The sequence below is a fragment of the Anabrus simplex genome, chromosome 10, assembly GCF_040414725.1.
Source record: "Anabrus simplex isolate iqAnaSimp1 chromosome 10, ASM4041472v1, whole genome shotgun sequence".
Classification (NCBI taxonomy): Eukaryota; Metazoa; Arthropoda; class Insecta; order Orthoptera; family Tettigoniidae; genus Anabrus; species Anabrus simplex.
The window spans coordinates 89,899,403-89,922,933 of NC_090274.1; the positions used below are offsets into that span (position 1 = coordinate 89,899,403).

The 23,531-nt window shown below is 37.0% G+C and overlaps 1 protein-coding gene across 1 annotated transcript in view; it reads left to right on the forward strand.

Moving 5' to 3' along the window:
- The window catches only part of LOC136881991 (uncharacterized), a 171,944-nt gene that overhangs the window by 114,207 nt on the left and 34,206 nt on the right, over positions 1-23,531 (forward strand). The window contains exons 5-6 of the mRNA XM_068229349.1: positions 9,664-9,794; positions 18,259-18,354. Coding sequence (XP_068085450.1) covers positions 9,729-9,794; positions 18,259-18,354 — 162 coding nt within the window. The 5' untranslated portion in view covers positions 9,664-9,728. The remainder of the gene's footprint in view (positions 1-9,663; positions 9,795-18,258; positions 18,355-23,531) is intronic.

Sequence of the window (23,531 nt, forward strand, 5' to 3'; positions counted from 1 at the left end):
GCTGGTATTTACCTCACTACAGACATTCTGGTAGTGGATGCTAAGGCTGGTATTTACCTTACTACAGACATTCTGGTAGTAGATGCTAAGGCTGTTATTTACCTCACTACAGATATTCTGGTTGTAGATGCTAAGACTAGTATTTACCTCACTACAGACATTCTGGTAGTAGATGCTAAGGCTGGTATTTACCTCACGACAGACATTCTGGTAGTAGATGCTAAGGCTGGTATTTACCTAAATACAGACATTCTGGTAGAAGATGCTAAGGCTGTTATTTACCTCACAACAGACATTCTGGTAGTAGATGCTAAGGCTGGTATTTACCTCACTACAGACATTCTGGTAGAAGATACTAAGGCTGGTATTTACCTCACTACAGACATTCTGGTAGTATATGCTAAGGCTGGTATTTACCTCACTACAGACATTCTGGTAGTAGATGCTAAGGCTGGTATTTACCTCACTACAGACCTTCTGGTTGTAGATGCTAAGGCTGGTATTTACCTCACTACAGACATTCTGGTAGTAGATGCTAAGGCTGGTATTTACCTCACGACAGACATTCTGGTTGGAGATGCTAAGGCTGGTATTTACCTCACTACAGACATTCTGGTAGTAGATGCTAAGGCTAGTATTTACCTCACTACAGATATTCTGGTAGTAGATGCTATGGCTGGTATTTACTTCACTACAGACATTCTGGTGGATCGAATCACGAATGAAGAGTTACTGAATCGAATTGGTGAGAGGAGATCGATTTGGCTAAATTTGACGAGAAGAAGAGATAGAGTGATAGGACACATCTTAAGACACCCAAGACTTGTGCAGTTGGTTTTTGAAGGAAGTGTAGGTGGTAAGAACGATAGGGGTAGACCAAGGTATGAATATGACAAGCAGATTTGAGCAGATGTAGGATGCAGTAGTTACGTAGAAATGAAAAGTTTAGCACAGGATAGGATGGCATGGAGCGCTGCATCAAACCAGTTTATGGACTGATGACTCAAATAAGATGAATACCAAGGAGGGTTCAGAAAAGGTCGCTCAACAGCTGAATAGATCCAAAATCTGAAAACGATCATCAGATATTGTACACTAAGATCCAAGCAGTATGTGTCTGTCTTTGTGGACATTAAGAAAGCGTACGACTCCATTGACCGGGAAGTCCTGCTAAACATCTTAAATTAATTTGGAGTTGATTTGAAACTGCTGGCATTAATTAGAGCCACCCTGACCGATACAAAATCCAAGGTGAAGTTCCACGGTTGTCTCTCGCATTCCTTTGACATCAAAACAGGAGTCCTACAAGGTGATGGGCTATCCCCGATACTCTTCAACTGTGTTCTTGAAAAGATCATCAGAACCTGGCGGGTGAGATTACAGGAAACCAACTACAGTCCATTGAGAATAGGAACCAAATCCAAGGGGATCGCAACAGACTGCTTAGCATTTGCCGATGATATTGCTGTTCTCTCAACCGACATAGAAACCGCTAGAGCTCAAGTTGAAATTTTAAAGGAAATTGCCGAACAAACTGGTTTGCAGATATCGTTTGTGAAAACAGAAGTAATGACTAACATCTAAGAGGCTCCACCAAAACTCCATACTAAATACGGGGATATCACCTGAGTAGACAAATTCAAATACCTGGGTGAGATCATCATGAAAAATAGACTGGACAAAGAAGCACTTCAGGAGCGAGTACGCAAACTGGAAATAGCCTACCAAACATCCCGCACAATCTACAACAAAAAATGCCTTTCCCAAAACACCAAGATACGTCACTATGAAACAGTTCTGAAGCCAGTAGTTCTATATGCAGCCGAAACCCTATCTTTAAATGCCAACAAAGGACTACTTGAAGAACTGGAGAAAAGAGAACGCAAAATTGTGAGAGGAATCTTGGGATCCAAGTACAGAAATGGAATCCATCAAAAGAGATCCAACAAGGAAGTCTACAGCAAAATAGAGAAAATTACTGACACAATCAGGAAAAGACGGGCACGATTTTACGGTCATCTGAAAAGAATGGCAGAATAAAGTTAACTAAAGAAATCTTTCACTTTTTTGATTCAAACCCCAAAACCACAATTCCCTGGTTTAGAAATACCAAAGAAGACCTGCAAATGCTACATATCTCAGCTGAAGACGCCTTTAACAGAGATCTCTTCCGCAAGAAAATATTGACGAACGGGCTAAACCGAGACGAGCAACCGAAGAGAAGACACGGTGCCCCTTGGACAGAGGAGCGTAAGCAGGCCCACTCACAAAGAATGAGGGAAATTTGGGCTCTAAAGGAGGCCAAGTTCAGTATCAAATGCAACAAGACTTAACGTGGTCCTTGATGGCCCCAGCGAATTATATATATGTATAATAACAATAATAAATAATAATAATAATAATAACTGTACGGTTTAATTTCTATTATACGACGAATTGGATCTTTAAATTCAGCCAGTTGATCCCTCCTTCGATGGCTGTCCACGAACGTTACGAGTTATGGACCGGCTGTCGTATTATTTTTCTCCCCTGCAACAACTAATGACGAATTTGTGTATTGTGGTCTGTTTATACACGGAGAGGTTAATTTTCTATTATAGATCCTCTGTGGGCTAGATATAGCCGGACATTATACCCAGTACTTGGGAGTTGTTAGCGGTAATACATCCTTTTGTAAATTCAGCCTATTGTCCTGAATGATAGAAATTAAATTTGTACTACATTAAAATCATCGGTTTTGTTTCGAAGTGTGAGGTAAGTTGTTATATGAGACGCGTATTGGCCAGTTGTACAGCTTATTCCGTTCATTGTGTTAAATATTTTCTTTATTGAGGAATCGTGATTTCTATCATTTTACACTGTGTTCACAACCTCTAACGTATTGTCGGTAATGTTGAAGTTTCAATAATTTACTTTTGCCGAACATACAGATCTCAGCTGAGAACCGTAATAAGTTAATACTAATCTTTCTGTTTCAGCATTCCAGCCTACATTTTTTTATATTTAGTACTTTTGCCCGGTTTCACCAACCTTCGTCAAAATGTCTTGATGATCATCAAATATGACGGTCGATCAAGGTTTGACGATTCGTTAAAATGAGAAGCGTTTCACCAACGCAGATTGGCTTTATTTGAGGCTTCGTCAAATATGACGCTTCGTCAGAATAATATTTCGGTTTCCATGACAAATTAATGTATGTTGGCCTTTCTGATTCGCTCGTAAAACAAAAGAGGGTTAGGAAGCAATATAATTCAGTTCCCGCGAGTTATGTTATGTTTCTCTATTGAATTAACTCATATCTAAAAGTTAGTTATTTAATATTGTTTTGATAACTACTAAGAAGAAATGGACAAGAAAGAAACTTTTAAGAAAAGGGGAGAGAATTTCTCCAAAGAAGAGAAGGCATTAATGGTAAGGTTAGTTGCTGAAAAGAAGGATGTAATAGAAAATAAGCGAACTGATGGTGTGACTGTAAAAGAGAAGGAAAGAGCTTGGGAACAATTAACAGACATGTTTAATGCTAGAGATTTTGTTAAAAAAAGATCTACGAAGCAGCTGAAGTCATTTTATGACAATTTTAAGCGCAGGTCGAAACAACAGAAGGTCCAGGATAAGATCAACATGTATAAAACGGGAGGTGGAGCAGCTGAAACCTCATCATTAGATGAAACCTCTTCTCAACTATTATCTATTATCTGTGAGCAAGTGGAGCCCATTCCTAACGAGTTTGACTGCGACGCTTTCTATATAGATAAAATAGATAATACCGGTCGCGAAGGATGTTGTGGAGATGAAACAAGTGCGACACATAACCTCTCTGCTATGTCGGAGATCACACCTCATGAAGAATCAGTGACGTCAGCTGTTTCTCCGATTCCTGTTTCTACCGAGCAAGTACTGATATCGCAGCTGACACCAGTGTCAACTACTTCGAAGAATCCATGGAGTGCAAGGAATAGGCCCAAATTAAATAAAGTGAAAAAGACAGAAGCTGCCAGAGCCCGTGAGAAACTTTCCGAACTGTCTGAAGAAAGACGAAAACTGTGCAACCTAGAGTTGAAGAACTTAAAAGAAAAACATGATTCAGAAATGCGGCTTCTTGAAATGCAGAAAGAAACTGAACACATGAAACAAGAAAATGAAAAGCTTAAAACATCTGTGTTGCAAGCAAAACTTGCCAAGTATTTGAACAAGTAATTATTTATTAGTAATGTAGTATCGGTAGTATTTAAACTATTTTTTTTATTTTTCTCTCGTCCAATACAAGGGAGTGCTAGAGAACAATAATTTGCATCTCTGCATTATGTGACAAAATACATATCGGTGAAAGTGAATTAACAAAAATTACATTGATGTAGACACAATTTAAATTGCCAGTAAATTGAAAGCAAATTAGTTAAAATGTAATAAAAATAAGTTCATATCATTGTGTAAGAACATTTCATTAAAATGCTCGTGAATTTGTTTGTTTAACTTGACTACTTTCTTAGAGGAAATGAGTTTCGACAATCCTTTCACGAACAGCAGCAGGCGCACCGTCACGAAGAACATCTACCGCATCAAATATAAGATAATTTCTGTCATGAGCTCTTTTCTCTTGCAAATACTCACGAAGCTCTTGATCATCGGGGGGATCCTCCTCTCTAGTTTGTATTGCAATATTGTGAAGAACAGCAGTGGCTACTATGATGGTTAATGCAGTTCTTACTTTTGTTCTTAATCCTAAAGATAGAACAGGAAACCTCCTTTTCCACACCCCATACTGTCTCTCCACAGTGTTTCTTGTCTCCACATGAGCTTTGTTGTAGTTTTCTTGACCTTCAGTCCTTGGATTCAAAAAGGGAGTTAGAAGATAGGGGGCTAAACGGTAACCATTATCACCCAATAAATGCCCTTCTGGTATTCTTCCTGTTTCGAACATCATTCTGATTTCTGAGTTATCAAAAATGAAGCTATCGTGTACCGAGCCGGGCCATCGTGCTACTACATTTCTAATCAGTAGATTCGCGTCAGAAATGGTCTGAACGTTAATGGAAAAATATTGTTTTCTGTTGCGAAACATTTCCGCATTATGACCGCCAGGAGACTGTATTGGTACATGTGTACAGTCAATTGTCCCTATTACACCCGGAAAATTACATATACCATAAAATTCCTGAATAACAGCACGTACTTCATCTGCGCTAGGAAAACAAACATAGTGATGTCTTAAATAGGCGATTGCTTCAGACACATTCTTGATACCGGTATATCTACTTATTGTAGCTTTTGAAACTCCATTTGTATCTCCAATTACTATTTGAAAAGAGCCAGTAGCATAAAAACGGAGTGTCAGAAGCAGTTGCTGGATAGGAGTGAGTGGTCTATTCCTATTAGTGGGATATTCAAGCCTTACTTCAATTTGTTCTAATAATTTCAAAGTCACTTGTTTAGAAAGCCTGTACCTCATAACAAATTTCGAATCGTCCATCGTGTGGAAATGGTCATTTCGTTCCATAATTACTCTTTCAGGTCCAAGATTCTCCAACAGTTCTATATACATAATCTCAGCGTCGAAATTCTCTCCCATTTTGCACTACGAGTTTTAACATATAAATGAGCACAATAATAATTGAAAAGAAAACCGGTTTTTCACTTAGTGCACTCATGTTCTCAAGTAAAATTAAGAGAGGAAAAACATAGAACGACAAATAATTAAGGAGTAGATACAGTACAATATCAATGTCCAGAATAAAACTATCGTATTCCTCCACTTTACAAGGCACTATTTAACAACACTCCAAATGACGACTATTCTCACTTCATATGTATTGCCGATGCGCAATACCGAAGTAATAATCATCCTCCGTTGGAGCTGTAGTCATAAAGTTTGCTGTTGAGATATGCGATATGCAGCGGGCCTTTTCTTGACTTCACTTGTGGTAGCTCACCTCGACTTAACGACAGCAATGTTGTTAGTTATTTATTTCGCCTGATCACACTTCCTTGAATTTACATCAAGTCTGTGACCGTTCGTCAGTTTGACAGGAGTAGATATGTCTAAATTGCAATGAACATTACCATATGTTTACAGCATGGTAGCCATTTTAATTAACTTGAGGATCGTCAAGTGAGTTAACGAACGAAAAACCATTCTTCAAAGTTGAGGAAGGATTTGATGATCATCAGTGAAAATGGATGTTGGAGAAACGTAAAAAGTGGATTTGACGGACCATCAAATATTTGACGATCGTCATCTCCCTTGACGAAGGTTGGTGAAACCGGGCATTTAATTTTTCTTAAATTTTACGCTTACTTAAGCATTAAAAGTGTATACTTCTGTAACTAGCTTTCTACTTGAAAACTCATGGCCTTTGCCTTACAAGTGCCGGCAAGTCATGTGTTGTAACAGTGTACCGTGCAATTAAATTTAGAGGAATGAGGAGCTACGCGGATGATAGTTTCAGAAAGAAATTACAAGATGTAGTGTATAATTTTAATTATTGTGTTAATGTGTTATTTATCTCTGTGTGCGATTTGAGTTTTACTTTACACTGTCGGCTGCGAAAGATGGTATTAGGGTTCGAAATCTTGAGATTTGTTCCGTTTAGGATATCTGGAATATTATCTGAATATGTAAAATTCTTGGTATATACCGGTAAGTGTTGTTATGGAGATTCTTCTGTATCACATCATTAGGTAGCCTACTCCACAACACAGCTGTATCCAGTAATTAGTCCTTATGTTTTATTTATCAGTAGAATGCCTCTCCTTCTAAACATATTTCCTGATAATTATTGGTGTGTAAAATATCTTCTTCAGGGGTGAGTGGCGGTGAGATTGCATGGGTTCGAATTCCGCGATGGGCAGCCCAGAAATTGCTTCCGTGGTTTCCCCATTTTCTCATTAATTAACCTTAATTAACTCTCCTATCTTCCTAACACCGAGCTCGATAGCTGCAGTCGCTTAAGTGCGGCCAGTATCCAGTAATCGGGAGATAGTGGGTTCGAACCCCGCTGTCGGCAGGCCTGAAGATGGTTTTCCGTGGTTTCCCATTTTCACACCAGGCAAATGCTGGGGCTGTACCCCAATTAAGGCCACGGCCGCTTCCTTCCCATTCCTAGGCCTTTCCTATCCGATCGTCGCCATAAGACATGTCTGTGTCGGTGCGACGTAAAGCAAAAAAAAAAAATATCTTCCTAACCTTAGCCCTTTCCCTTCGATATGTTAGTGCACTAAATTCAGGCTCTGGAAACTGTACAAGGCAGTTACTTGCTAGTAAAACCAGTAATATATTAATAGAATAAACAGTGATGGCCAGAACAAGTAAACGTGGCACACTTTAGTTGTGGCCCCTACGTTGCAATATACAAAGTACAATTGATCATAGTTTCCTCAATAGATGTGAAGTCTGTTTCCTGGTAATGAGTAAAAATTTACGCAGTTGGCCACAGGAACGAAGGTCGTATTACATGTGTGAAACATTGTAGTATTCATTGTTAGGGCAGTGTGTTTACTTTTACAGTAAGATATCATTGACTAACAAACATTACTATTGAGTGAAATGAATTTTGTGAGGCATCCCTCAAGGTATTCAACACAGACAAGTTTTGTACCACCTGGGGAACAAAAACCTGCTTAATATTTAAACCAATTGTTTTGCACAGAACTCCTTTCAAGGGGTGCACTGGTAAGCTCCCCTAGGTCGTAAGACATGACATGCACAGACAAATAATGAAAGGACACTTAAGTAAAGGTTGGTGGCATTATTCAATGAAATGAGCTAATAGCAGTGTTGTATAAATTTGTGTCTTCATTTCAACAGATTCCTTTTCTTCATTTTCCATTTCCAGTCTTCTGGGTAGACTTGTGAATGAAGGACATCCTCAGGTGTGTATCTCTCCTTTACCATGTCCATCCACCTCCTTCTGGGCATTCCCTGATGCCTTTCTCCTATTATTTTCTGTGTAAATACTCGCTTTGGAACACTAGCCTGTTCTATTCTCACCATGTGTCCATACCATTTAAGCTTACTGGTCTCTATCTTGTCTTGTGGTTTAGGGATTCCAATTCTCTCCCTGATTTCTGTGTTTCTGATTTTATCCCTTCACGTCTTCCCTGTTATTCATCCAAGGAATTTCATCTTGGCCTGTTGGATTCTGCCTTCATCATGATTTTTTCTTGTTGATGTGTCTGCAGCATATATCAAAATCGGTGTGTAATACGTAGGGTGCAATTTTTTTTTTGCATTCCTCTGGTATGCTCCAGTTTCAGACTATACATCTCACACATTGATAAAACACATTGGCTTGTTCAGTTCTTTTTCCAATTTCATAATTTTTCTCTCCATCTTCTGCTATTTTTCTTCACAAATACTTGAAACTTTCCTCAACATCTAATGGTCTTCCATTTAATTCAATATTTCCAATTTCCTTTCTATTACCTCTTGTCATCACTCTAACCATGAACTTCTCCCCACTTATTTTATTACCATATTCCTCTATCTCCTGATTCCATACAGTAACTTGTTCTTGTACTTCCATTTCATCTTCTCCCCATATTACAAAGTCATCTGTAAAGAGTGAGGCCTTTGCCTCATTGGTTCCCACTTGTGGATTTCATCCATGACTGTAATGAAGTGTAGAGGGGACAATACACATCCTTGTTGAAGTCATGTTTCTACTTTCAACCATTTTGTTTGTCATATAGTTGTCTTCATATTGATTTCTCATTTTTCATTTTTGGCTTTTATAATTAGTTCTCCTCTCCCTGCCTTCTTTTTTAATAGTGCATCGAAGACAACTTGTGGTACACAGCCATATGCCTCCTCAATATCTGTAAATGTCATCACTAAATCCTGCCTAAACTTGCATCTTTTCTACATCACGTTCTTTAGATCAATCGGAATGAAAACCTTAATAACTATGTTTGCGCTGAGGTGAAGGTGAAACATGGAAAATAAATGGTGCCGAGAAAAACAGAGTGGAAGCCTATGAAATGCTGTGTTATCGCAAGTTGTTGAAGATCAGATGAATAGAACAAGTCTCAAATAAAGAGTTAGTGAATCAGCTTGATGAGAGGAGAATGGTTTGAGAGAATTTGATCCTAAGAAGGAAAGTTTTGATAGAACAAATCTCAAGGCACTGGAGCACAGTTCAGAGGATAAAAATGGTAGGAAGTTTCCAAGATATGGACCAAAGAGATCAGAGTGATATGCAAACGAATTAGTCACTGAATTCTTCAAGAAATTTTGTGAATTTCAATCACAATCATCGTATGTTGGATTTTTAGAAAGAAAAGTCAACATGCTGTGGTTTCAGTTCTATATGAAACTGTATATTATATAGCTATAAATAAGAAAAGTTTTAAAGTAAAACCAGGGGACTATGATCTCGATATCGACAGATATGTTAAATTAGATATCCTATGGAGGTGATCATTGTATTAGAAGTCATTTAAAACTGGAGGTCTTTAGCTATGATCATAACATCCGTCATAGAAAACTTGGAAGTCCCATAGGTACGATCACGGTCTCAACAATCATTCAAAATTTTGAGTCTTTTTGGTATAATCATATTGTTGACAGTCATATAGAATTACAAGTTTGTTGCTTAGTCTGTTGACAAATAATATAAGTAGCAATGACAGCAATTAGGAAATATATTTTTCTGGCCTGTGTTTCAGTGTAAGGTCATTGAAAGTAATCAACGATCCCCAGTACCTTCTAACTACTTCAGTGGCAGTGTAAAATGGAGCTGGAAGTAAACATCAAAGAGGAACCAGCCTGGCTTGAAGGAACAAGAAATGCATCACTTGTAAGTCCCATTCCAGATAAATTTATAGAGATCAGAATTTAACCCTTAGTAGCTGAATAAATTTGGTACCACATAACACTGTGTAGTAAAAGGGAAAAGAGCATAGTTGACTACAGCAAAGACTAAACTGCCTCAAGCATCTGTAAATCGCAGTATGTTGTGTGACAATGTTTCATGCTTACTTTGTAACCTTGAAACCTATTGTTGCATCCAATTATATGGCCACCTGGCTGCAATAAATTCTTATTAATAAATTTGGTCAACTCTTAGGAATTACAAACAACAGTAGTCGTGGCATAAGCCCCCAGATTAGAGCCGTTGAGTGGACATTTGGCCTCTAGCATTTGCTAGTGGACGGCAGTGCATTCTTTGTTTGATAGTGGCAAAAAGCTGAATTATTGTTGTGGGCTTGATAGTGAAGGAGCCTAGGTTAGGTCCAGGTAGTGACAAATTTGTGATAGGCATTGTCTCAAGATCGAGTCTTCAGGGCATTTCTTGTGTTAAGTACCCATTGACTGACTCTGTGTTGTTTAATTGTTTACCTCTGTTGTTTATTGAAATTGATTTCTGAGAGGTGTATGGTTATGAATTTATTCTGCATGGTATGGTAATGAAATCTTTGTGGGATTGACATCATTTCCTGTCATATGTCAGCCAATTGCAGTGCTAGTAGTTGCTGAAGTGATGGAAAATGGTGAGTGCTAGATTGAATTAGGTTATGGACAGTAGATCCCTGGCTCGCATGGTGAACATAATGTTCCTCCAAAAAAATTCCAGATAAGATTTGCATCATTTAAACTTCTGTACAATGTCACTAATGTTGGGTGAGCATGTAGTAAATTCTGCCGTGGCCGTTTGCTATGAGTATAGCTCGTCTAAAGGAAACACGCTGATAAAGGCAGAGATGCCGTGGAATTGTTTTGAGAAGAAGCAAGATATTTTCATCATCTTTCCTTGCTTTGTCTGTTGCTACTCTAATCACAGTCCATTGCTATCCTCTGAGTGTGGATTTCAGTTCAGTGGCTCTTCATCTGATAGCTCAGATGGTAAACTGATGACTTGCTAATTTCGTGTTGGCGAGTGTGATTTGGGTTCCGTCTAGAGGTATGTGAAGAAGCTGTATTATCACAGCACATGCCTGTAGTTGTACTAGCATGAAAGTGAATTCCTGCGCATCATTCTGGCACCTCAGAGTCTTCGAAAACCTTGAAAGTTGGAAGAGAGATGTTCAGTGAATAACTGTGACTTGACGGTGATAATTAAAGTCAAAATTCTTTAGTTAATGCACACTATTGTCAGAATAAATGTGTGTTTGTTGAGTTCTAATTTACAGGCACTACAGAAGGTAAAGGTGTGAAAATATCAAGGATGTGAGCATTTTGCTTTGTTATGTTCTGTGTCAAACTTGAACCTGGCATATGAGCGCACTCCTGATGAAGAACTCTAGGTTTGATAGTTCTTATAATGATACTGCTTCAAAGTTGTACAGATCTCAAAATGATGTTAAAGAAATGTGTGCTATTATCGGAAACTGTTGGTGAGTGTGTTAATGTTTGGGTTGGATTAGTCTGTATTGTTTTTCTGTCTGTATCAAATGTACTTTGTTTTAGTGGTCACACCTCTTCTATTTTCCCCTCTGATTAAAATAGAGGATGGTTGGCCCAGTTTACTTTTTTAAAATAATATCCTCCAATACTACTGCTCCACCATTATCATCACATGGTAAAAATTATTACTCCTGTCTTCATTAGTGTAGTTGAATCACATATCTTTCGTCAGTGTTTTTTGAGACTGGATACATCAATCTGCTAAACAGAATGTCAACACAGATATGATTACTCTGGGTTACCCTCACATCTACAAACTGCTGGAATATATTTGTGTTAACGAAAAAGGAGATTTGCCTATGGCATATAAGAGTTAAAATCTGAATGTGATTTCTTTCAAAATAAGTATTTTTCTTAGACATTGAATTCATTTAGAAAGGCAGAATAGTCATTAGCTCATTTTATTTCTCAAATACATGTCTGTGTCTAAGTTACATAGAGAACCATGTCTAAGGGATCTAGAATATATGATATCTGGGAAAATTCAATTTAATGTGACCCTTCATAGTGGGCTCCAACTCTTTGAGGATTTCTGGCACATTAAAATAACTTTTCTTTCCTCTTTGTAGTTATTTTCCTCCCTACTTTGTGCATATTTTTCATCCTTTATTTACATCACCTACTGTTCTCTTTCTTCTATATTGAATAGGTTAAGTCAGTATATTCTAGAATTTTATACTTGAATACACTTTTATTAATAAATTAACTTACATTAGAATGTAAGCTTTTGTTGACACTCCCTCCCCCACCTCCTTTCATACCGACGAGGTTTTATGAATCCATGTGAGATTAAAAGGTCTCGTGAGAGTTCATGGAAGATCTGAAACTGCTGATGTACACTACAACACTGCTGATGGTGTTCTCTTCCCCACAGTTCTTCACAGAACACTGCATACCATACTTGAAGTAGTAAAATGTTTCATTTGTAGTTGCTTTGAGTTTGGGCTATGTCACATCTTTCCCTGCTATATGACTGTGATGAGCCTTCTTCTTGCATGTTCGTTTTTTATTTTCACACTTGCAAGCATTGAAATATGCTGTTTGAAACAGAATTGTATCAATGCAGCATGTAGCCCCTGTGATCTCAGCAAAACCACAATATTTAGAAAACACTGTAGGGAAAGTTTCCATATTGTCAAGTGAAGGGAACTTAATTTGAATTGAATAATTTTCTCTTTTCCTGTAACTCAAATGAGTTCAAAAAGAATTTTAAGAACTTTTGAAGGAAGGAAGAGATTGTACTTTCAAATGAAATTCATTTTGGAATCACAGACATTTGCCACAATTAATTTGATATTAAAACTTCAAAACAGAAGTGAGTCCATTTGTTAACATATTTTTCTGCAAGTCTTACTCAATGAAATGAATAAATTTTGTCTTAGAATTCGGCTATTATTTCGATCACCGTATACCTTTCTCTGTACCTCCTCCATAAGGACCGTTAACCCATTGTGGAATCTCATGCCCTTCTTCCTTATTCCATATCTTTTCCTGGTACAGAGAGGGAAGGATATAGTCGGCTCCCAGTGAATGGCCTCGATTTGTATTGATGTATAGATGGCGCACAAACTTGATTTGGAGCTGCGACATGCAAAGTAATGCAGGTATTAAGTGGAGTTACATGAATAACTATGAACACGAAGTAACATCAACATGGACAGATTTTTTTCCAACACTCGAGCGCAAAATTGATTACACCTTAGTACTTCGTGCTATTGGAGCTTCATCAAACTTTAAATATTTTAAAGTGGTTAATCACTTCACTTTGTTCGTAGCCATTGGAGCACTTAGGCTGAGTATTATTGACCAAAATTCCAAGATAGAATTAACACTCAGATGGTGGTGTCCAGCACACAGTTAAATATTAAAATTGATCAATCCAATGCTGAGATGGAAGAATTAGCTATCCAAGAAATTAACACCAGTGAAAAGATGGAGCCTAGGTTTGTGGAAGGTCAATCCGCTCGAGAGAGGAGGTTTGCTGAAGTAGACAAGACCATTAATAATATGCTCAATGAATCAAATACCAACTTAGAGCAAAGATTCGAGGAAGCAGGTGCATGAATTGAGAAGAGATATTCTGACTCCAGTGGTAAAGTAGAAGCCAAACTCAGTGAATAAAAACCCTATTTCTTGAGAATCTTGAAATTCTCGAGGAAGAAATTAGAGCACAGGATGTAGCACATATAAGATGGTCTGGCATAACCACAGGCTTCATAGCCTGAGCCACGCCATATTAAAAAAAAGTCAATAAATCAATAGAGTCTGTAGATTGTGACATTAGAACAGTTCTTCTATCAGTTCAGTCGTTCGCTTCCGAATGAAAGGAACTCATATCTGAATTTCAAGAATCACACAGCCACATATTGCAAGGTCAGATTAAAATGGCCCAAATTCAGGAAAAATTCAGCGAATCATTTAAGTATGATATTAGTAAAATCAATAGCGAAATACGACTTATTAAAACTACCCAAGGAGAATTTGATAAGCGTTTCACTGGACAGTTAGAAAACACAAATAACAGAAATGTTAATGATCTCTACAAGCTGAAATCAAAACCTGAGACACTGTATTTCAGTCTAAAGTAAAAAGTCTATCTGAAGAGATGACACAAATTAAGCAAAAGGAAAACATATCATTTTCATCAAGCCGTGCTACTTAAAAGGATATGTCATATACAACAACTCTTATTAAGATCCAAGACGACAAACCAACAAAATTTTCCGGACGAGTTGAGTACACAGCCCGGGAAATTTTACGAAACTTTGAAGATTATTTACAGTCTCTAAGTTACTGGAAGGCAGAGTTCTCTCGTGGTTCATCGCATTTAAGAGTAGTTTTGATACCTACGAGGATTTTAAGAAAGCTGTTCTAAACTGTTTTTTGGATACGGAAACCCAACATCTTGTAAAAGTGCAATTATACTCCAGAAAGTATAATTCTTAAGTCAATACGTCCCGATACTGTGATTATCTTCTCATACAACTTAAGAAAATGCAATTTCTGGATGCTCCACTGCCGGATAAAGAGCTTATCCAGATCATGACTTTGCAATTCCCGTCCCATGTACAGGAGATACTTGTAACTGCTAACATGCGGACCATAGAACACTTGGATGCCACAATAAGGAGACCTGACACTGCTAACAACCAGTTAACTCCTAAAGGGGGCAGGACTAAAGATATTTCTACCAATTCTGCCGAGATTAGGACGCCTGATTGAGAGAACGTAAAACCGAGAGAAGAGAGGCGGAATAACACAACCTCTCTCAGTAGGTATCATGGATTTCCAAGACGCCAGAATCGTGGTGAAGTTCCCTATAGGAACAGACCTTCTTGGAGAAAACGGGAGGAAGCTCCAGAAGAAAAAAAAGTATTATAGAAGAGAAGACCTAGAATGCAGGTGGAAAGAAACGAGAGAATACGTCAGAGAAAGAATCAAACCTAACGATGACCCTGGAGCAACTTCGTTGGAATACCAGCAGCATATCAGAGCACAAGAGAAGTCTAGTCATGATATTAAATGTAATCACTTTAATTGACTCTGGAGCGCAATCCTCACTTATATCTGACAAACTGATGGAATCTTTGAAGAATAATAACGACATTTTGCTAATGCCAGTTGCATAACTGAAGGTCCAAGGAATAATTCCAGATAAAATATCAAATGTAGGATGCAAGCTTTCGTAGAATTTTACATCAGTGGAAAGTCATTTGAGTATATTCTTCTTGTAATAACACGTATCAACTATAATATTACTTTAGGGTCAGACTTTATGATAAAATATAGAGGAACCATAAATTACGACGCCAATCTTGTAAGTTTGAGCAATGCTGATTCTCTAGAGCTACAGCTGGTGGATCATGGGGACATAGAGACTGAAGAGATTGGAACCCCTGCCGGAGAGGTCAGTCGTGACTATGTATTACCCGCTGAATGCGAGGATGCACTAGCCGAAGCAATGGTTGTTACGAAGGGTGAACCAGAATAGGACAAAGAAGAGTCCGTACTTGACGAACACTCCATAGTCGGTCCCTAGAATTTTATATCCTTATCCAGTGTGGCTGAAGACCCAGAACTCGTAGCCGGATTAGGGAAAGCTGGACAAGAGGTATTCAATATCTATCGAAGTGTATTTGATGACCAACTAGTTGAAATTAAGGGTTTCGTATATCACCTTATTGTAACTGATCGTTCCCCTTATAATAGAAAGCCGTATCCGATTCCGAACAAGTTTAGAGACGAAGCCAAAGTCCTTATCCAGCAAATGAAGGAAGATGACAACATTTCGCCTTGCGTTACGCCTTATATCAACCCAGTGGCAATTGTTCGCAAGTCTAACGTTCGTATTAGGTTATATCTTGAGGCTCGCGTCTTCAACGAGATATGGGTTCTCGAATATGATCGTCCTCCTCTATTGAAAGACATCATCAGACGATAGCAAGGATGGATGTTACCCTAGGGGGTATATACAAGGTCTCCAACCTCAAGATATATGTCCAGAAACAAAAACGAGCAAAAGGAAATCCTTCGAGTTTTCTTTAGCCACTGAGGGAGGAATATGTACTAGGAAGAATTAACGGCCTGGAACATTATTGTGTAATGTCAAATAACTGCAACGATACGGCCCGACGTGCGAAGAACTGCAACGGCACGGCTCAGGCAGGCAAACAGCGAGCTATTAACGTCAGAACTTCCACGTTGGAGATTGACGTCATGATCACGTGAACAACGCATGATTGCTTTAGAACATACGAGAGGTACTTTCACTAACATTTTATCCCGTGGAGATATCAAATAATGACATACACGATCTTGTAGTCCATGATTTAAACATCAACATGTGGAAATTTTATTAAAATTGGCCCTCGGATTTAAAAGTTATTCCACAGTAAAAAATGGAATTTTACCGGAAGGGGAGGAAAGCTAACACAGCTGCACGATATATAAGAACAGCAATCACGTACTCTGCTTCAATTATCTTCGGACTTGTAGTCCAGTGAACAGTGTCGGACTTAGAATTTTTTAAATTATTACTACAACTTGGTAATCTCATCATTTTTAAAGTGTTTAACAGTGCTGGTGATAGTAACTTACCTTACATTTTGGACTTTAACTCGAGTGAACTGGACTATGTAAAACTGTTAATTTTCTTCTAGGCAGAATAACTTAAAACATTTACAACTGATAAACGTGTGCAAGTTAAGGACATTTTCTTGTAAAATAATGTCTCGTTTACTAAAGCAGGCTATCTCATAATAGTGCTTTAATATACACGTCTAATGACAATTTTGAACTATCAACGTATTGAATCTTTCGTCGCGAGTGCGTGATGTAGTACCGCAATCAGGACTTGTAAACAATCGCGAGATACAACATTCCGTCATTTGAATAGACTGTGATCTCAGTGTGAAAACACTTGTACATATCCTCCCACTGCTATTTTAAACGACGATTTTCAGGACAATAATTATCAGCAATTTACTGCTGGTGTGCACTTAAGACGATACTGTGTTCGTAGTCTGAAGCAGGTCAGATAAGACGCTCGGTAATTTTTACTAGTCAGTTGAACTGTTTCGTGTTTTATATCCAGCCAAAAACGCGTTAAAACCTGAGTGTCAATTATATTCATGTCTACCTGTCAATGTGGGATTGATTACATGGGACATGGGACGTGGTCTCAACTAGGGAGTTTAACGTGGTACCATGGGTGATGACATCACGACACCGGCTGTCAAACATGCTATTCGCTGAACCGCATATCTTCACAAACCATTCCTGAATTCCAGATTATTGTTGATATGAGTGTTTTTCGGACTCTTTTTGAATTCCACAAGACTATCTTTTCATTGGTGGAATATTAGAATCAGTGGTTTAGATAGCAGTTCAACAAACAGTTTATTCACTCTTACTGGAAATCATAATATTCCAACAGTATTATCAGAATATTTAAACTTCTATTCGTAAAGAAATTATAAGATCGAACTTTGTAAGACGAATCTCTTTGCGATATCCATTTAAGTGTTAAATGTTTAAAGAGACTCTAGTGGAGACTTGCACAATTTTAAGTGTTAATCATTTAGAAAACACTGTAGGGAAATTTTCCATATTGTCAAGTGAAGGAAACTTAATTTAAATTCAATAATTTTCTCTTTTCCTATAATTCAAACGAGTTCAAAAAAGAATTTTAAGAATTTTTAAAGGAAGAGGTTGTACTTTGAAATGAAATTCATTTAGGAATGACAGACATTTGCCACAATTAATTTGATATTAAAACTTCAAGACGAAATTGAGTCCGTTTATTAAAGTATTTTTTGATGAAGCAAATAACAGGGAAAATGCAAGTCCTACTCAATGAAATGAATAAATTTTGTCTTCAAAATCAGCTATTATTTCGATCAGCGAATACATCTCTCTGTACCTGCTCCATAAGATCCGTTCACCCCTTTGTTGAATCTCAAGCCCTTATTCCTTATTCCGTATATTTTCCCGATACAGTACATACGATTTAGTGTTAATGACTATGGCAGCATCCTTCCAAATTCTGTGCGAGATGGCCCCAATTCCATCTCTTCTAGGATATCTTCTGATATGACTAGAAAATATATCTAATTTTATATTTGGTTTTCAGTCCCATTCTTTCTCTGGCATAAGGAGCGAGGAAGGATAGTGAGCCCATTCTCAGTACAGACTTTGGTATTAACAATCTTCTGCCGCTAGAAATCTTTCTTAAACAGTAGTGAAATTTTGAAAGTAACTGTAACACTGGCAGGTAATGAATTATCATGTTCATTTGTTGGTGACTGTATTTGTAGATACGTGTTATATGCATACGTAATATGCCTTATTTTCCACAGGAAAATATTGAACATGTATCAGATATGGTAGTTCTGAAAAATGAAGTTAAATCAGAGTTAACAGAGCCATGGTCAACACAGGAAAATACTCTTGAGGTAATGTACATAATTTGATAATCCATCTACAGGTAATGAAAATAGTTTAAAAATGGCTCAACAGATATCAGTTGTTAACCCTTCATTTCAATGCATACGATTGATAGTCCTATGGAAAATATACTTTTTTATGAGATTGACTGTTTACTTCGCTAATTTTCATTTTCCTTCAAGTTGTTCCACGATCTTGCTTTATGTATTGTGTAGCAGTTAGGATTACCCGAAAGACCAGTACCGTGTTATCACTTGTGACCTGGTATCATTCTTACTAATACTTTTGACTTCGTAAATATTTTCGAACACAGAGTTGCTATAAGATACATTTTGTTTTTACTCTTACTGGATACTTTACTTGTTGCATCCAAATGAAACACCTTTGTAATTTTATTGATTATATTAATTATTGATTTCTAGATAATACAATTATTTGTAGGTATAAGTTGCATGGGATATGTTTGCTTACTATGAGCTATCACTTTTATACTACACATATTGTAGCCATCTCGTGGCAAGCAAAAAATATTCTTATTCTTCCTAATATGGTCTGTGGTGTTACTAGTGTATTGTGACTTATAGTATTACTTAAACTTGCAATGAATAAATAAACGCTTCACGAATGAGAGCCTTTCTGTTTCATACTTCATAATGGATACTCTTTGTGAATAGTCCTTGTATGTTGACCGTTACTCACCTGAACATTCGTTACATGAATGAATCCGTCACAACTAGGATACCCATTTGATCACTGCCATCAACCACTTCATTGCCTGTGTGTCATCTTCTTTCAGTATGACTATGTTGTTATGGGGTATTTCAGTGCCCATTTTGCAATGGGCCAAGGACACAAATATGAATACAGTAAAACAACAAGAAACAACATCAAAGCACAAAACTACTTATTTGGAGCAGCAGCATATGAACATAAAGCATTGAAGGGGCCCAGGATAATAGACAGTTAAGAGGGCAAGATCTTAAATTACCACTTAACTAGTTGCCAAGTCGAAGTAACCAGCACTAGCAAATGAAGAGACACAATTAGAATTGGAGTTAAATATTTACTTAATGAATAAAGATTTAAATTTCATGAATATCTACAATTGAATTACCATTTTAAATGAATAAAATTACAAGAAATTTGATAACTAATAACTTTAAATAAGTTACTAAATAATATAAAAGTTAACCAATTCTATAAAACAATAAGGATACTGAAAGGTCGATACCTTTATAGATTATTACTATAAACCTGAGACCATTTAAAAAAATTAATATTTAATTTTAAGATATACCTTTCTAAAAAAAATAGAATACTGGCCTGTAACTAAGTATTAATCTGATTAAATTGAACTTTGTTTCAATTCATTCTTACATGAATGTTTAAGCAATTACGGAAACACAGACACAAGCAAACTCAAAATGTGACTCGAACAGCAAATAAAATCACATGTATAAATAAATAAATTTAAATGAAAATAATAAATGGTAGAAAAATTTCCCAAACCAATTACAATATTACAAGGGAAAAACATATTAATGATCAACAATTAACAGAACAATGTTACACGAACTGAAGCATACAGCTACCCGAGCCAATCTATCATTAATCATTAACAGGCAAGGCCTGCCAAAATTAAAGCATCCACAAGATAAGGGATAAGAACTTAGTGACACAACAAATAAATAATGGAAGGTAAAAAAACAAAACACGGATGTGAATAAGACATGTGAGCATGAACCAAAGGAGAATAAAGAACAGGAGAAACAAATTTCAGTTCCCTAGAATGGCCTAGTTACAGAAGATAAATAAAAATAATTATTAATACATTGAATGATAGTTGGATTTACAGAGTATTTAACAGGTGATCAAAATTGTTATAACATTTAAAGTGAGGGGCTTTGGAAACAGCATGATGTGTATATGAGGGATAATCAAAATTAGACCCCAGAACAGCGAAAAGAATGATCCCATAATGATAAATAAACCAACACAGGGCAAAACACAAATTTACAGCACGATTGGAGATCACATAACAAAAACAACAAAAACTAGAATGAAATACACCAGCCAAAATTTAATAAATATAACAATAATAATAATAATAATAATAATAATAATAATAATAATCAAAACCATGGAAAAATATGGAGGCGAAAATTTAACACAAACAATAATCTTAATGAAACAATTAGAATGACATTAACACTCATAGGCACAAATTACCTCTTGGTTTGGTTTTGATAAACATCTAGACATGTTAATATGATATTTTTAACCTAATTACAATTGTTTGTTTCATTAGGTGGACGTAAAAGTTGTTGCCGAAATTTCCTACGATCGGTAGGCCTAATATTAGTAACGTCACATGATGATCGATGGCTTGTTACTTCAATTTATGGTAATAACTTCAACTAATCCATGGCAGCAGATATTCAGCATGAGTTTGGGAAGTCAAATTACTTACATTTTTACTGTAGACTATCCAAAATAATGTTATCCAAAATTAACGTATTCTGGTCTCATTCAAAAGTACACACAGACAGCAATTTAGTGCTCACATGGCTTTAAATAAAATAAAAATTGAAAGGTAATAACTGGAAATTAAAAAAAATTAAGGCTTAGCCTTAATCTTCATGCACATTAACCTGGAGAATTTAAATCCATTCCCCAGATACTCCAATATGTCTTCCAACAAACACGACATGGGCCGTCCATCATGGAGCCCGGCTGAAGCACAATTCAGTGGCTAGCCGGAAGCTCCGCGCGCCGGTATTGATTTTCTATGCAACTGGTTGTGATTATTAATAGTCAGCAATAAAGACAGGAAATGATATTGTTACTAAATAATCTAAATCATACGTACCTAAATATGCTTCAAGCTCTATCAAAGGAATGGGCCTATAGGTTTTCCTTTATCTACAAAATGTTTCCACTCATGTATTTTCCAGCATTTTATGAAGGACGAGTAACTTCACTGCCAACATCTGGGAATCACCTGTCCTCTGAAGAGCATATCTCGTGGGTCCAGGGGCAGTTCTCATTATGTTACCCAATCTGGAATACACATAATTGAAATGTACGTTTCTCTGAAGTGTTATAAATATAACCTACTGAAATCTTGATGAGCTTATAGGCCTATAGATATAGGTTGTACATAATGTAAACGAAGCAATAACATAGTCCATATTACTGTAGAATGCTGATTTTGCGTGACCTAGATTTAGCATAAACCTGCATTTAACAGAAGAAATTTCCAGTACTGAAAATTATTCCATAAGCGCAATATAATTTTATATTCGATTTCACGTCATTCAAAATGGGCAAAACTCGCTTTTAGCGTTTAGGAAATGCTAAAATTCTCAAATATTTATTTCTATTCATTTTAGTTATGGGAAATTAAGAACCTGTGCAAAAGACGCTATAAGCTTGCTAAGCATGGTTCAAGCAAGAAGAGGAATTTAGAGACGGGCACTTAGGGCTGAAGTGAGATGTTGGACTCCAATACCCATCAAACCGCGGCCGTTGTAGTAGAAGAGAACCCCCGTTTTAATAACAGTGTTATTATAACCTTCAAAAGTTCCTATATTATTCTGTGCAATTTCTGCCGGTTACAATGAGAACCCTTATACTCGTTCATCCATTATCACGGGCAAACTCGGGCATGTTAGTTTTTATCCGTTATCAGTATTCGTACACTCTACTCCAGCGTTTATATTAAATGTGATCAATCATCTCCCATATCGATTCCTCGCTACGTGCGAGCGAATCGATCTTCTCACAACTGCGACTGGTGTACTATACATCTCGGGATAACATGTTCTTGCAATAACTGCAATGACAGCAGTTGTTAACTCCTTAGAAATAAACGCGTAAGTAAATGATTTCTTAATTGTAATACCATGTACTGAAATAAAATAAGAATATGATACTTCTCCTTCTGAAGATACAGTGTTGTGTATAACCAATTTCATAGGTTAGGTTATTATTACAAGATATTAGAATCATTCCGTATTGACGGTTTTCACTTTACAATGGTGAAAAATGAAAGTATCCTCCTATTCAATACATCATATATTCCGTCATTAGACGGAGTAAACAAGTTCAGACATGTTTCGGCTCGTTTGAGCCATCTTCAGTGAAAAAATTAGGGGGGTTGGAAAAATTTACATAATATGAGTTGAAAAAATGCTATAAAACATAATGAAAGCGCAAATGAAAAAACAAACAAAAGAGAGCCTAGACGGAAACAAAATAGTACAAATATACAATATTTACATCAATATGCAGAGCAAAAAACAACTTAATGCGACAAAATTCAGTGAAACAGGTGTTAATTTGAAATAATAATTGATACTAAAAACTGCGTTAACCTAAGAAACAAGGGAATGAGAAAACAAATGATGCAGATGGAAATGAATAATAGTAGCACATGGTGAGGTTGTGGACCTCATAGTTTACAAATTATTAGTTTATAAAAACGACAAAACAGTTTGAAATCGCTGTCAAAATCCTAGTGGAAACCCATCACATAAAATTGGTCAGGAGGAGAGCGGGAGCAAACATTTTGAGAGAAACCAAGCCTGAATTAACCTGCAGGCGAAAAGCCTGTGATAAGGAGAAAAAACACCTTAAATTTAAGGCTTCAGAAATAGCAGCATTCTTAATATCTTCTCAATCTAGCGGTCCCTTTCTTCATTATTGTTTCATAATGTTGGCTGGTGTTTTGCCTTATTATAGAGGGGTCAGAAGGGCCGCATATAAAAATATGAGAAGCTGTGTTAGGTAGAAGACAGATGCATAGTAAATTGTAGTAATCTAGTGGAAACCGTCAATGAAGTTCTAATCTGTAATGGAAAAAATGAGGTTGTATGAGAAACATGGGTTGATAAGTAAAAAGTGTGGAATGGTTGTGAAGAAAGCTTAAACTTACGGTGTGCAGTAGGTGGTTGTCCTCTCTAGTGGCCTGGCTTTCTCAAAGTAACGGTCTCGTTCGCGTGATCGAGTCTATTGTTGGTTCGGCTGTGTCTGCTAGGATGGAAGGAGCGGAGGGGGAAGGGGAGGTACAGGGCTGGTTTGAGGAAGGGAGGGGTGTTGAGTTGGAGAGATGGAGGTGGGTTTGTTTGGCAAATATAAAGAATGAATGTTTCAAGAGGATGTTAGTTTACTCGCTGACTTCTAA